The sequence below is a fragment of the Anomalospiza imberbis genome, chromosome 10, assembly GCF_031753505.1.
Source record: "Anomalospiza imberbis isolate Cuckoo-Finch-1a 21T00152 chromosome 10, ASM3175350v1, whole genome shotgun sequence".
Classification (NCBI taxonomy): Eukaryota; Metazoa; Chordata; class Aves; order Passeriformes; family Viduidae; genus Anomalospiza; species Anomalospiza imberbis.
The window spans coordinates 15,545,000-15,561,323 of record NC_089690.1 but is presented as its reverse complement, the minus strand read 5'-3'; the positions used below and the strand labels follow the sequence as shown (position 1 = coordinate 15,561,323).

The 16,324-nt window shown below is 47.0% G+C and overlaps 1 protein-coding gene and 2 long non-coding RNA genes across 9 annotated transcripts in view; 2 read left to right on the top strand and 1 right to left on the bottom strand.

Moving 5' to 3' along the window:
* The window catches only part of PID1 (phosphotyrosine interaction domain containing 1), a 94,579-nt gene extending 81,143 nt beyond the window's left edge, over positions 1-13,436 (bottom strand). Inside the window, exon 1 of one of the 7 annotated variants that reach the window (XM_068200873.1) lies at positions 13,180-13,436. In XM_068200873.1, coding sequence (XP_068056974.1) covers positions 13,180-13,188 — 9 coding nt within the window. In that variant the 5' untranslated portion in view covers positions 13,189-13,436. The other 6 variants (XM_068200869.1, XM_068200866.1, XM_068200867.1 and 3 more) reach the window with 6 other exon arrangements.
* Positions 4,574-8,887, top strand: LOC137480038 (uncharacterized). The gene is made up of 2 exons (XR_011002677.1): positions 4,574-6,321; positions 8,153-8,887. It is a non-coding gene; the product is annotated as an uncharacterized lncRNA (long non-coding RNA).
* On the top strand, positions 9,700-11,522 carry LOC137480037 (uncharacterized). The gene is made up of 2 exons (XR_011002676.1): positions 9,700-10,529; positions 11,256-11,522. It is a non-coding gene; the product is annotated as an uncharacterized lncRNA (long non-coding RNA).
* Positions 13,437-16,324: the final 2,888 nt, after the last annotated feature.

Sequence of the window (16,324 nt, the reverse complement as noted above, 5' to 3'; positions counted from 1 at the left end):
CACATTCCCAGCAGGGGGAACGACCTTTAAATACCTGAAGCAATCTTGGTTGCTGCTCCAGAGAAGGCTGGGAGGTACACACATGTTCCATATGCTCACCTGCACTTTACCAAACACAAGTCAGGAATGCCACCACAAAAATTAGAAGCGAAAACAGATACAGTCCCAGATCATCTCTCTTAAATTAAGTGTGAATAAAGCTAATCCTGTATTACCTGCAAAATCATGATCTTCTTACCACATCAGAGACTTGCTGATCCCTGTGGTACATTCCTGAAACATCCCAGATGTATGATTTCACATCTAACTACCTGTCCCACTAACTTTGGAGAAAACAGACGTAACTTCAATGTTGCTATAGGTGAAAGAACCATAAAAAGTGAAAGGAAAGAAAAGCAAAAGAAAAAGCAGGCTTTGCTGTATTATATTTTCAAGAAGAAACGTCAATATCTACAATTTCCTAGGTTATTCTTCTAATCCGTTTAATTCAATTCTACATATCTTCCAGAAACAGAGAGGCTTCTTCATTAAACAGCAGTATAACAGGAAAAGCTTCCATCAGAGGGAAGCAGAGAACAGGCTGACAAAACCAAAATAAAATGAAACAAAAAAAACAAACATAAATCAAAAAAATAATCACAGCTTATTCCAGCAAAGCCAGAAACCAAGGCTCTGGGAAGGGGGGCACATTTCAGCAGCAGATGAAGTTTTCAGCAGCAAATGGCCACAACAGCAGTGGGGACAAGTCCAGTTCATGCCCCAGCTCACTGTGTTCTGTAACCGGTTGCTGATGACACTTCATTCCTATTGCATATGCGTGAGCTTTGCTGCTGACCTCACTACTGGAATTGTACCCATCCAGTCAATGCCAAAAACTTCAGCACAAACTATGAGACTTGACAGGACTGAGCACATTTGGAACAGAAGGAGATTTTGCATGAACGGCAGCAGACCAGGAATGTGCAGTCTTGTCATCCTTTGAGTGGGACTGGGAAAGGAGGCCCGTGAGCAATTGAGGACAGTGGCACAGTTTGTCAGAACGTGACAGGAGCCTTCACACTGCGATGGCCACTGCCATTTCAGTTAAACACACACAGCTTGCCTTAGCTCCTAGGGCAGGACTGACCCGTACCAACAGGCATCTACTTCCAAAGGCACTTCATACTTTCCCTTACTGAACCAGGCCAAAAGAAATATTCAGAGAGATGAAAATATTTTCTTTGCCGTTTTACTTAGTACAGAGCTACACCACGGACTAACAACAGACCTGCACTTCCCCACAGCTGGGTATTGACACAACATACATCTGGATCAAAACTAAGTCACATACCATGCACACATTAGAACATCAAGGAAGCTGGGCCAGCCCCACACTTCCTGCCCCCATACATCAGCCTGCTGTAAAAGACAGGGCTGTATCTGCCATTATACGTCCCCTAAATAGCCTACAGTAGTGACCTGCCATAACTGTAATCCCAGAATACTTTAACAGAGACCATAAGCCATCATCTACTCTACCCAGTGACCACATACCACCCTGCTACAACCAAAATCCCACACCCAGATCCTCACAACAATTGCTTGTCAGCCAGAGAGAGCTTGTGATACCAGGGACACGCAGAGGGCCCCCCTTCAACACCCCCATTTGTTTCACAGCAGTTACGTGTCAGGACGGAGGGAGCCTGGGACAAAGACAGCAGCATAGGACACCTGAAACTAAATTAAGATGTTGAGGGGGAGGAAGGAGGGAAAAAAGATGCATTTATAAGCGTGCACAAGCTCTCCTCAGGGGACCAGGCAGCACTGCCAGCAGTTCTGGCCAGGCTGATGATTCACAACATGTAAAGGGGAGATCAGACTATTTGAAAGAACCAGGCTTCAAGGGTTTTTTGGAGAAAAAAAAATTCAGAGGGGTTGGGGTTATTAGATAGCTTATTGCCCATGCAACTCTAGCTCATATATACATACGGATTACGATTAAGCTTTCGAGTACAGGATCTCATCCTAGTTACCCCAGCATACTTCCCCTCACTGCACTCATTTTGTCCACAATTCACTACATTGTTATTTAACCCCTTGTGTAAACACAGAATTATTATGGGCTTTCTGTGACTTTTCCAAGGCTTTTCAGAAGCTGGCACAAGTCCAAAGCATCCTTTAATTCTGCAATTTTGAGTCTCCCTGATTTTTTTTATTTTTTAGAGCACCTACAGTTATTCATGTACTTCCCCAGAAACTCCCATTGATGAAAAGTGCATTTAGTGGCACTCAGCATTTTGATCAGCTCAGGATGCCTGGAGACTCCAGCCAGAGGCAACTAAAGTAGATTTGCACAAAGTTAGTGGCCACTGCTGAGAACTTTGGTGCTCGTGGCTCCCTTTCAAGAACAGGGAGGGTCACAGGCTCCCCTTGCTACAAGCTTGGGTTCTGCTGCAACAGGTAAGTGAGAAGCCCAGATACCAATATCCCCTCTCCTTACAGCCCTGGTTCCCCACAGCACATAGCCATTCCCACCTGCCCCCTAAGGCCAGCCCCTAACACTGCACAGGATACAGCTAAACAAGGTTACACTCAGAAGCTTATTCGGTGAAACACAAGCATTTGGTTCTCTTTAGCCTTGCATGCTCTTGTAGGCAGTATCAGATATTTGACATAATAGCACCTTGTTATTTTAACACCTCCATAATTCCACAAAGGGGACACAAAGCCATTCTGTACAATCCAGATCAGCACAACACTACTAACCTAGGCTTTCCCTTTCTCCTTCCCTTGCCTCACCTTCTCCTTTGTCACCAGCCACTGGGTGAAGCCTCACCTGAGGTCTGTCCCCTGCATCAGCACTTCCCCGGGGAACACCCCTGCCTCCACCACGCCCAAGACCATTAACTCCTTCACTCAGGGCATCCTGCCACTTGTGTCTAGCAGAGAGGTTTCTGACTAACACAGGAAAGAAATAACTAATAATACACTCACATACTTTTACCCTGGAATCCATCAACTATGTATGTGGTACCTCATTCCTATCCACTAAAAATCAAGCTTTTCATTGTAAAGTACGGCTTTTTCAGACCAGGAATTATTCCCAGGAAGATTAAAGCTCACGGATCTCTCAGCTTGGCTCTACTATCAACTCAAATCAAACTGCTGAATTTTTTGCTTGATAATATCAAAGCAAATTCTCATTTTGAATTGCAAAAGTAATAATAACCTTTTCTTGTCATCTGCTGTGCCCATTGGTTCTTATCTAAGATAGCCAATTCTCTCTCACTTGACACTTGTCCTGGAAAACTACACGAAACCGACGCAGCGGAACTACAAAGTGAGTTTTATTTCATCTCGCTCTCTGCCTGTCTCGGATTTCCCCGGACTATGCAACACGCACACAAGCCACACGAACAACGGCAGAGCCGGCACCGTACACCCGACCGCCGCCGGAGGGTGCGGCAAGGGGGTGCCCCGGTGACCCTGACACATCCCCACCTCTGGGCGTGGGGGCGGCAAAGGACTCCCACGAGACTCCGCGTCCCCCGCGCGCCGCTCCGAGGGACCCTGCCGCAGCCGCGGGTCAGGCAGGGCCGGCCCGGGCCGGGGGTGCCCCTCACCCGAGGAGGCGGCGGAGAAGCCCCTGAGCGGCGCGTCCCCCGCCGAGCCGCGCCGCCGCCCGCGGCCGGCGCTCAACTCCGCCGGGAGCGCCGGAGCCGCCGGGCAGCGACACCCGGGATGCCGCCGGGGCAGCGGCCCCCGCACTGCGCGTCCCGTATCCCCGCACACCCACCCTCCGCGCCGGCGGGGGGAGAAGTTGCCACGAACTCCCGGTACGGGAGTGATGCTCCGCCGGTCCCGCTGCCACCCCAGAGCCGCGCGGCCCCGCCGCCCCCTGAGGCTCGGAGCCCGGCCGGCCCCCCTACCTGCAGCCGCTCCGTGGCCGGCTGCCACATGGTGCCGCGGCGGCGGGAGGCGCTGCCGAGCGGGGCCGCGCGCGGCTCTCTGCGGGCGCGCGCCCCGCCCCGCCCCGCCCCGCCCACGCGTGGGGGCCACGCGCGGACCCGCCCGGCAGCGCCGGTCCTCGGCACGGCGCCCCCGGGCTCGGCAACCATCCCCCGGGCACGGCATCCGTCCCACCTGGGCACGGCATTCATCCCCCGGGCACGGCATTCATCCCCCGGGCACGGCATCCGTCCCACCTGGGCACGGCATTCATCCCCCGGGCACGGCATCCGTCCCACCTGGGCACGGCATTCATTCCCCGGGCACGACATCCATCCCTCGGGCACAGCATCCGTCCCACCTGGGCACGGCATTCATTCCCTGGGCACGGTAGCCATTCCCCGGACACAGCATCGATCCCGCCTGGGCATGGCAAACATCCCACCTGGGCGCCTAAGGTAACCGGGACAGCGCCTCCCGCCAGCTGCTGCTACAGCCCGGCGTGTCCCGGCCCCGCATGGCCTCTCGGGCAGCGGTGCCGGTCTCCCCACTGGCGCTCGCTGTGCGCTGTCTGGGAGGGTGTGGGCCCTCCCCAGAGGAGCCTTTCCCAAGGGACGCTTGCCTCACCGCAGCTGAAACTTTTTCCTCCGGTTCTGCAGGTGGCTCAAGCTGCTGCCAAGCGCGTAGGACGTGTCAGGGCTCTGTAAGGCCGCTGCTGCTGGCAGTGCGGGCTCACGGAGCACAGGGAGCCACCAGCTGGGGGCAGGATCCCCCCTGCCCGGCCAGTGCCGGCGTGGTCCCCCGAAGGGCCAGCGACAAACCAGCATCAAGGCCACGTTCGGCTGTTTCACGGTGTCGGGCATCCCAGCTGTGCCCCGGCGCCCACAAGGACAGACACACACTCTAGAGGTCTGCAGGCACTGCTTTTCCCTGTGGAGGCCAGAAGTGCCACAGAAAAGCAAAGTCTCTGCAGGTTCCAAAGCTGCACCAAGGAACATTTTTTCCAGACACAAAAGCTGCCCCTGGCCCTCCCTGGTCCCCTGAGGCTGCCTAATGCCTCATACTTGGATGCAGGAGGATTTGTTAAAAACACAGAGGAGCCCGTGTCATACTTGTCCCGAGCATTGACCACCACATCCTTCAGGCTGCAAGCCAGGCTCCAAAACATTGTGGGTGTGTGACCCCGGGGACACAGGGTATCCTTTCTGTGTCAGTGTTTTAAACAGCAAGGAAAAGCAATACTGAAGGGAATCTTCTCAAAAAAACAGGCATCAGGCTCACCTGCGGACAAACCATGACCTTTGGCAGGGTAGCTCTGCCACAGGATCCATGTTGAGGACCAACACCTTGAGACACATTGCAGGATCTGGGTGAGACTGGATGTTATCAGAGCAAGACTCAGTGAACATGAACTTTTAGATTGTTTCCGGAAAGATTCCACCAGGACGTCCCTGGGCAGTGATGGCCTAATTAAAGCAATTCAAGCCTTGCAGCTCCATTTACTGATGCATCACCCCCTTCCTTCCCCTCCAGGAGGGGAAGCACTAATTCTGCACCAACTCTTGGCCAAGATGCCCACTAGAGCTCTTTCCAAACACCATGTCCCTGTCACACCATTGTTTCTTTCAACTGGTGCCTACACTCCTGCACGAGGGCCTTTTCTAAAAGCCTCACTCTTCCTCAAGTGAACTCTGGAGCAGTTTCATCGACCCTTCCCATATGGATAAATCCACCCGCCACCATTTCCTGAACCAACAAGGAGCTAGCACAACCCAGGCTGTCAGCAGCAGGGCACACTTAAGGAAGTTCAGGATCTGCAATTAGCAGGAGACCAACCCTGGGGCTGGAGGCTGCCTCTCTCTTAGTTTACATGACTTTTATACAAACTGAAACAATTGTGGAGGGAAATCTGCATTTGCTACAAAATGGGTGGCACATTATGAGAAAAAATGAATTATTTAATTTCAAAAAAGGATATGAAAACAAGAGAAAATTAATGCTGTAGGCTTCAGTTGTATGAAAAGAAGGTAGGAATATGCTCACACATGGGGAGGAGCAGCTCAGCTGCAAATTTTTGAAATCCTGCTGGTTGATTAGAAAGCAATCTCTGAACCCCTGAGCCCCACCAGCATCCTCCCGAAGCCTTACCCCTCACCAAGGCAGCAAAGTGGCACTGTGGGGATGAGAGAGCTACTGAGCCCTTCTGCTCATGTTGGTTTAGTCTCCAGGTGTGCTCTGCACCACGGGCTGTCTCAGGAAATTCAGCTGTTTTGCCTTTTTGGTCATGCCCCACAACACCTCTGCAGGAAACTCAGTTTTCAGCTGAGCCAGGTGCTGCTGGGGTGGTCAGACATCAACCAGAGCCCAGCTCAGGGAATGATTCATTAGACTTGGGTGAATTCATGTCACAATCTCACTAAGGTTAGGTCATTTCTACCTAGACTTTCTAAAATTTTAATCCAAGCATCATTTTTTATTTGGTATTTAAGCTGTTCTGCATTAGGTAAGGTCCTGCTCCAACCCAGTCAGAGACCTTTTACTTAAATAAATAGTGTGAATTCCTATTTCCAGGATCTACTGTGTTCCAGAATGTGCCTGTAAGAAGATACAGGGTTCTTTTCTATTAATTTTCCTTTTACTGTGCCAAATCATGGAGTTTCTTTTCTCAGAATGAGTTAAGACAATTCTTTCCAAAGACTGCAATACATTACACAGGTTGGTCCCACTTCTCTCAGTCTCCTTCATTTCAGTGCTCACAGGACAGAAATACTGGAGCCAAGGGAAATCTTGCATTTCAAAAGGGAGCATTGGATGCATTAGGACCAATTTCACTTTTATTCAGATAATAAATCTGAAGCATTTCCTGTGACTCCAGGATATTTTGTGTCTTTTAACAACTTCTAGTTATTGGGTTTGTCTTCCTTTTGCACCATCTCATCCCCTAATAAGGATTATTTTATTTAAGGTCTTTATAGCAACATAGCTCCTCTGCATTTGAAAAGAAAAATAAATTCTTTTGGTTTTAACTATAGTATTGCCTTTTTAATTAATTAAACTCATCCAGTTGCTGATCTCATTGAATTATTTGACTTCAAAAGCTCAATTTAGCTTCAGGAGCACTATTACTTCTCACTGAAACATGACTAGAAGAGTCATTCAGTTATTTAAATGCTGCTTCCCCAAATATTTTGCAGACTTTGCAAGTCCTGTTTCCAAGATCCTCTTTTTGATTATGCAAGTTTACAAAGCATACAGAACTCATTAAACACATCTCTTTTTTATTATTAATTCAGTTTACCTTGTATTTGCTTTTGTAGAGTAAGTTTGCTTAATTAACAAATTTAATGTTCTGTAAAGTGCTGTAATTAATAGCATACTTCCAAAATCTAAATACATTTGTTACTCTTAAACACTTTGTCAAATCATTTGAAGCAAATGCACTACCCTGCATAGATGGCACCAAACACATAATCTGAGCTTTCCAATATTTCTGTGAAAAATTGTCTAGTGCCTAAGCAACCCAAAATACACTATCCAAGTAATCCAAACTGTTTTCTTTGACAACTGTTACATTTTAACATTCATGGTAGCAATAAATGTATTTTTATGTAGAACTTCATCTCCTGCAGATGACAAAGCTGGATGGCATGGCATGGCCTCAACTTTATGTCATATAAATACGGCAGAGGTAACACCCAAGTTAGAGATTTCCAGTTCCCATGACAGGGTGCACACTTTGGAGTCTGGGCGTGGGGGAGCTGCAGTGAGGGCATTACCTGGGGAGGACACAGTCAGGCTGGGCTCCAGCACCACAGCCAGCCATGGGATGCAGGCAAGGGCGGCCGGGGGCAGCATCTGAGCACTGGCAGCAGAAACCTGGGTTTTGAGGGGTTTCAATCATTTGCAGAGGCTATTGAGAAGCAACTTCAATGTACATGTGCAGACAGATACACTCCCTTTGCTGGGAGCAGCAGCATCTAAAGGTCTGGCTCTGATTCCTTGCCAGGAATCTCCTCAGGCATGGTCACTGTTAAACTAGCAGCAATTCAAGAGTAAGAATGTTTCATTAAAATAATGGCAAAGTACAGACCACATTATCTTCAAAGGCCCTTGATTTCCTTTCAGTACTGTGTTTTGGTTTTTTGAAAGGGAAATTTATTTACATCCCTGCTTACTGTGTAATTCCTAATGTTATTTAGTAATCATTTTCATTCTGATGGTGTAGGTGCATAGAGATGATTATGCAGACAAGGGAGTGCAGTTCCACCAAAGGTGGTTCAGCCAAGGGCACTTCTGCTCCCAATGCCTCTGCCTCGTATCCCCTTAACAGGTATTTTAAAATGGCATCAGGAGACGCTATAAGCTGAAGCAGTGTGGTGTTAATGATTTGTGAAATTGAGGCAGCAGTAAGTATCCCAGTCAGGGGAGATAATTCAGCTTTGGATATACCATATTCTCCCACCCATCCATGTTGTGCTTGCCAGGGATAATGAGGTCCTGATTTCCAATTTGTTGGGGAAGCTCTTGCTGGTGTTCCCATAGCGACCAGGTGTCTTTAATTACCTGTGTTGCTGCCAGAAGAGCTTGTGTTTCTGATTCCCTCTTCAGCTTTAACTACCCCACCACCATCCCCAAGTACCAGGACAGCTACTTCTCTTCCTCTTCCAAAAGTTCAGTTTTGGAGGTGGGTGGACTAAATGAAAGCGTGAAATGCATAGGTAGTGATGTATTTGGCCATGTTTATGTGATATCCCTTTTTTCTTCTCTCCTGTAGAGGTCTTATCTTTAGAAAGGTAGATAGATATTTGGTCTTACTTTTCCTTCATGTTGGCACTGTACTGGTCCTGTTCACAGCAGCAGAGAAAATAAAGCACCAAAGCCATGGCAGGTCAACACGTGCAGAGGGAAGGTTGCAGCAAAGGTCTTGCATACATTTAAAAGGGCACAACACTTCTGTGAAGGCAAAACACACGATACTGAAAGGGGGAGCAAGTTTTATTCTGCCTCTGCCAGGCAGCCCCTCCATCGTCCCCGCAGCAGCCCGAGTGAGCGAGGGAAGGGGTGCTGCCAGCCTCCCAGCAAACACAGAGCTGATCTTTTGGAGATGCCAAGTCCCTCGGGCCAGTACCACCAAGCCTGTTGTTCCCTAGCCAGCCTCGGGGACCAAAGGCCGAGTCTGTGGGGGCTGCGGCCTCTGGGCTCCGTGCCTGGCGGCCCCGCGCCAGCGGGCAGCGACAGCCGGCCCGGGGCAATTCAGGCCATGGAATCTGGGCCGCGAGAAAAGCGTCTGGAGAGAGCAGCAGAGGCGGATGCGATCAGCAGCCCCAGGCGAGGCACTGCAGCCACCCGGGCGCGGGCCTGGGGAGAGCAGGGGAGAGGCCCGGGCAGTGCCGGTGTCCGGCTGTGGGGCCTGGGGAGGGGCGCAGCCCGGGCACGGCGCCCAAGGGCAGCGCCCCCGGAGAGGAAGGGGGACTCCCAGCAGAGAGGCAGCACAGGGGGGAAATCCCGAGAATTTCCTGCTTCCTGCAGAAGCCAGGTAGCCAGGGGCGTGGGGGCAGTGATGACATGCAGGGCAGAGGAGAGGACAGGAACATGGGACTGGAGGATTAGTCGTCACCTCCCCAGGGAATGCTCTCCCCGCGTCACCGCTGGCACAGCTGCTGGCCAGACACCTCCTTGCAGGAACAGTGATATTTCCCAGGCAGCATCCAACTGCAAATCTTGCATTAACAATCTAAAGAAGCTCAAGTCCAGCTCTTAATGCACCCAGAAAATCTTTTGGTTGACACATGCCAGATGCTTACACATTTTTTCTCTCTTAGTCCAGAAAAACTTGAAACAAGACCTGTTAAGACCCCTGTCCACCTTGTGCACCTTTGACTGTATTGTCTTTATTTGTTAATTACCCCTAATGATTATTAAGCACTTATTTGTCTGCAACAAAAAAGAAATATGTATCTCCACATATCTGTACAGAGATCCTGATGACCCTTACACCAGTTTTGCAGTAAGTTAAATCCATGGCATCTGCGTAGCTCCTGATCATGACACTTTTCCGAGTTGCACAGATGTGATTCAGTGAATTGAATTCAAATTACTTCTGATTTTTAACAACATAAGAGAAGAATCATGTCTATATAGATGAGCTGTTTTTAGAGCGAGCACTGAAGAGACTGAAATTATAAAAAATCATGAAGAATGATAAATGATAAATAATACTGTGGGCAATTTTACATGCACTGGATATTCCCTCAGAATAAGAAAACTTACCAAGAAAATAGACTTTTGACAGTCTCAAATTGCAGCTTTGGTTTGCAGAGCATCATTATAGCAAGAAGAAGATTTGGCAATCTGTGATCTAGATTTCACCATTCCAGCTACCCAATTTTATCTGTTAAAATAGGAAGTTAATAGAAGCCACACTTCCTATTTCAGTGACACATCCCCAGCAGTTATGCATAGGCTTAGGGAGACTGTGTGGCAATCCAGGAGATGTTTCTCCTTCCCCCATGTGAGCACAGGAACGTAGAGTGCTGCTGCAACAATCCAAATTCCCCTGGAAATGACTGTGTGCACAAGCATTGTTTAAAAGCTAAACCCAGGTAATTTTCAAATTACACTGCTGAGCTGTTCATGGCAGAGTGTGCAGCAGCACTGGTGTCATTTGTTTAGTGCACTCACTGTCCCCCACAGCCAACAACTGGTACCAGTAATACCCTAATGGCTGAGAATGGCCAAGCACAGAAAGGTGCAGGAACCCAAGACCACTGGAGGACAAGGGACACGTATTCCCTGTTCTGCAGTGATCATAGACTATAAAATGGGTGAGACAGGAAACAGCAGAGTTCAAGGATGAAACTATACTTCAATTCACCCCAGACCCAACTAAGAAAAGGCAGACAGATAAGCTGGAAATGGCTGCCCTCTTTGTCCCTAAGCTGGGCACTGCACTCATTATTGGGAAGAATTTCAACATGTGTCACTGGGTGGATGTGAACTGATTTTCTGGCAAATACCCATAAAGATTGTAAATAGAGATTTACAAATCATCCAGAAAAGCACAAGAATCACCCTGTTGTGTACAATAATTTAGTGAACCTGAGTCCTCTCTAAATTTCTGGGAATCAGAGTGAATGTAGAGCCCTCACGGAAAGTATAAGGCTGATGCCATCAACATTTCACATAAGACTTTACCAAGTCTTGCAACTCAAAGAGCTCTATAAATGCAAAAATACCTCAACCCTAGAACAGGCAAAAATGCATAACAGAAAGTTAACAAACCCCCAAAGTCCTTCATTAAGTTTTTGCTTAAATTTCATCACAAACAGTGCTTAGCACAGCAATGCAGCTGGTCTCCCAGGCTTTGCTCAGCACCATGCAGAGCTTGTTTCAAGCAAAGAGCAAGAGATTGGTTACAGAGCTGGACCTGAGACAGTCAGAGGGACACCCAGTGGATCCATCACATGAAAATGCCAATTCCACATGGCCAGAGCAGTTTTTGTACATGTAACATATCTATAAGTAATAATGAGTTATTATGAGATGGGATTTGCATTTGTCCTTTCAAAAAGAATTGTCTTTTTAAAGAAATTCAAGCGTTGTGTGCCTCTCTGGTGTCTGACAAAGAAGAATACATCCCCTTGCTGAGGGAAGGGATTTGCCAACTATTGCTACATAATACTACACAGAAAATTGCACTCATAAATCACCCTTGACACTAGAGTTTGAAGGAGAGGGATGTAAGAGACAACACATAAACAAAAAAGAGAGAGACAATGAATTCTCAGAAATCTCAAGGCTGAGTTGCTTTTGAATGAAGACCACATTTAACTGTTAATTTGAAGTCTGATAATTCTCTGTCCACAATTTCTGCCCTCTTTGAGAGGTACTGCCTTATGGAGAAAGAGAATATGACTTTACTGCTTATGCAAAATCAGAGCTTCTTGAAAAATGATTGGAAAAACATGGATAGTGTCAGGCCAAATGCCAGGGTAGGGTAATAGTTTTGTTGTGAATTTTGGTTTTCTCTGCAGATGGCAGTCCCCTAAAGTGAGGGAAAATTAGATAGTATTAACCAGTTTTTACAGAAATTTTGTAGTTTATTGCATGAAACTCCAAAATGCTATCAAAGCATCACTGCATTTACCATTCAATAATCTAAACCACTGAATAATGTATTCCAAAGGAAATCTTCCAAAATTCAGCAACATATATCACTGAGTAAATCACAGCTGTGAGACATTTTGATTTAAATCTGACATGTCTGTCAATACTGCTAGCTTACTACCTGAAATCTCGCATGTATTAAAGAAAAATAACCCTTCAAAGCTCTCAGGGATTAAGGCATCTCCATGGAATTGTAAAATATTCTCTCCATGGAAATGAAATTAACAAAAGACAGAGGAAAACTGATAAACTCCACACCTAATTCAGCCCTCTAAAAATCTCATCCTGTCTTTTGTCCTTATTGCACACAGGCAAGACAGGGCACTGGGAAAGAGGGGAGCAACGTGATGAGTACTGGAGATAAAAATAACTGGTCATCATCTTTCATATGTAGAACAATCTCAAGTCCAAATTCATGGCAAGATGAAAGTGAAATGGCATAATAGGCACATGCGAAAGCAGATCTGTCCTTAGTTCCTGACATTCTGTCAGCTTTGTTTTGACAGACCTTTCTAGCAAATGCCATACAAAGGCATAACAACTGAAATAAATGTTCAAATTAAATTAATAGGAGGAACTGGTATCATGTACAGACCACAAATAAGACATTGTGGACTGCACATTTTAGGTACAAAATCCTTGAAATAAATTATTCTGCATCATGGCATGTTACTGGCTGGATGCCTTATTCACATGACAGATGCAACATAGCAAATCAAACCACAGACTGATCTGTAGAATAAATATCAAGGCCATACACTGGGATCTACAAACACCCTTTTCAGCAAGCTCATGCTGCTTTCTGCTGTCTGTAACCTACCCATATATTTCTCTGTCCTCAGTGAGAAAGAACCATAACTGGAACGTGTTGTTTGTGCTCTCTCTGTCCCAATACGATATAGAAAATAAGCTTCTAGGAGACCAAATTGCACCAACAGTGATCACATATCCAACAATTACAAATGGGGGCAAGAACAAAGTATTCTGCTGACAAACTGATTGCTAATGCAGCTCCTACATGCCAAAATAACCTCCATTGCATTAGGCTGTTTGCCTTTCCACAGAAGCTACATGCATTTTTGTTACCTTGTGCATCTTGTATCTGGCTTATAAGCTAAGATTCCAGGCAGATTTACTTCAGATTACTTCAAATCCATAAGTCAATAAACCATGGTAAAAACTGGAACAGTCACGCTCATTTCCTTGAGTGGTGTTGGACTGAGATCCATGAAGAGTCACATGCGAACTTTCTCATATGGAAACATGAATGGAGTCCAAAGTTTAAGACCCTGCAGATCCAGACTGTTGTCCATGTGTGTTCTACTCCCAGGAGATGGAAGAGAAGCCACAGCTGACCTCATAAGAGATCTCTGTTCTATTGCGAGGAGCTACCTCTGACAGGAAGTAGACCAGTCCACAGGAAAATAAATAAATCAAAAATTCAGGCCAAAAGACATCTCCTTGACAAGACAGCACTGCTGCCAGAGTGATAAACAGGATCTCTCATGGTCTGTGGGATGCTAGCAAAAAGTCCAGGCTCAGCGATATAGAGCAGATTGTTTCCCTTAGACTGGTCTATTATTGAAGAAAGCCCAGCAGTCCAGCTTATTTTCCTAAATTATTAACTTTGCTGCCTTTTCTGCTCAGCACATCAGATAAAGGAGTTTATTCAGTTAGCTTATGTATTTACATTCCTTTGCCAAAGATCTCACCAAACAAAGGCTATTTGATGATTTATTCTTTGCTAAAGGGGAAGCATATTTACAATAATCATCTTATCATAAACGTCTTAAAAGGAGGATTTGAAACTGGAATTCATAATAACAGGGTAATCTGACTTTTCCAGAGAGGTCATATTTGTTATCCATTTTGCACTGCAGAAGAAAAGAAGCCAGCTGAGCCTAGATGAAGCTGGATGTGGCATAACTGCTTTGAAGTTTTGTTTGTTTTCACTGGTTGACCCACGTCCTGTGGAAGGAAATCACCTTCACCTACTTGGAGCTGTTCCAAAACATGACAGGGGGAAAGGATATAAAGGGTTCAGATACTGGGTCCTACAGAGGGGATTCTGCAGCACAGAAGTTGCACTGGAGGGACCAGCTCAAGTGAAGACAGCAGAGAGTTAAGAAGTGCTACAATGATTTCTGAGGGTCACCTCTCCAATGACCAGCACATGACACTCCGCCTGTCTTGGCACCAATCTCCAGCATTCTCAGGTAGCAGCAGCATCCGATTGCTCAGATGCCAGACTCTGGCTGCTCTCATCTCCCTGACGAGATGTTTAAGATGGACATAAAAGTGTCTAAAATCTGCCTTATGCCACCCCTCCTGACCTCACACAACTACAGGTTTTGGCAGACGCTCAGCCAAAGTCTCAAGGGACAGAAGACAAACTTGCAGGGAGGAGACAGAGCAGATCAGCTCCATGTCTCTCATTTGGCACCAGCTCTGTGCTTTGCCCTTCTCTAACTGCTTCCCTGCTCATGCAGAGCATTTCCTAAGGGTAATGGATGCTGAGAGAGAAAACAAATTTTTAACAAGCATTTTGTTCATATTTTGTTTTAAAATAAAGGGTGCCTCAAAGCTGTAAGCCAGTGCACATCTCTCACAGCAGGTTTGAAGAGAAGGTTTAAGCACACACTGGACTGCCCTGACTCCCATTTTTTATTTTGGGAACATGTCTGAACTCATTAGCTCTTGATAATACACTCATTATTTTAACTATTCATAGCAAAGCACAGCATGAGAGATTAAACTCTTCCCTGAATTAATCTGGCATTCAGCTGCCCTCCATGATCCATGGGAGGACTGTACTTCTGCACCCCCTATGAGGTCAGGAATACAAGAGCAGGGTACCATACAAACAGCAATTTCAGCCCAGTTGCCCTGAGCAGCACATGAACCTCAAAAACATGGCAGCAGTGACAAAAAAAAGGCTTCCCAAAGCTGGTAACACAGCAAATACCTCCCACAGAAACCAGGCTGGAGGCACCCAAAGGGAGGATGGGCTGGATTTGCATCTGTCTGATGCAATGTGCCTGTCTGGTCTGCAGAAGCTGGGTGGTTGCAACATGAGAAGGGAATCTCAGAGAAATTTTGGACACAGGATTTAGCCACATGAAGGGGAAAAGAAGTTCCCTCTGGCAACACAAGTGAGGAATGGCTCTTCAATTCCTCTCAGCCATACACACAGAATAATTTTCAGAGGTGTTGAGTTTATTCCTCATCAGGTGTCTATTGCTATAAAAGAAGAAACTACACATCTTCAGGAATGTCATAACTGCTGAGGCATTTCTCAGCAAAGCCCTGCTGGAGAAAAGCCATGCTGTTTCCAGAAATGAGGCTGAGACAAGATGAAAACATCAGTTCTGTGACAGAAGTGTCACAACACAAGACTTCACTAAAACGAGCAGTGTTTACTCCTATGGTCAGATCTTTTATATTTTTAGATGCCCAGGGACACCAAGCCACTTTCCCCCAAAATATCACACACATATTTTTTAAAATTCCATTGTTTTCAAAGGGATTAACCACACAGAGACTTTCACTGTTTGAGCATGCACTTACTGAGCTGAAGTCTCTTTTCAGCTCTCATTCCCCTCACCCCTGTAGCATTTGGCCACAGCTGAAGTGGAGGGAGAGCAGCAAAATCAGGTTGATGGGTTTGGAACAGGGTATTACCCAGCCCTGACAATGCACAGGGCTGTTCAGGGCAGGGGGAGCCTCAGGTCTCCTTGCAACCTCTCACCTCATATGTGCCTTCCCCACATCCCATCCCCAGCCATGAGTGTCCCTTCAAGCCCATTGTTTAATATACTAACAGGAACAGGGTTAGAGAGCTGAAAATAGAGTCCTGCAGGCTCAGCTGAGTCAGGACTGCTTCTCCAGGCCTTTTATCCACTGCCTGCTTGCCCACATGAGGGATGGGGCTGGCAGTGCCCCATTGCAACTCATGGCAGAGCCACTGCTGATCCTGCCTGTCACAGGGACACAGCAGGGACCCCAACGGGGAGAGATGGCCTTCACTCAGCTGCAGAAAGGCCAGGCCCCTCACCCCAGAGAGCACCCCATGGCACAGCCCCTGCAGTGAGTGCGTGCTGGGGACACAGCAGGCCTGGCTGGTGTGGAGACCCCATCTCCTGCTCAAGCTACCTGCACCTCCCAACAACTTCATTTCTCATCATGTCTTTGGAAGATGAAATGTGTTGGAGTTAGGAAGGATTGAGAGCCA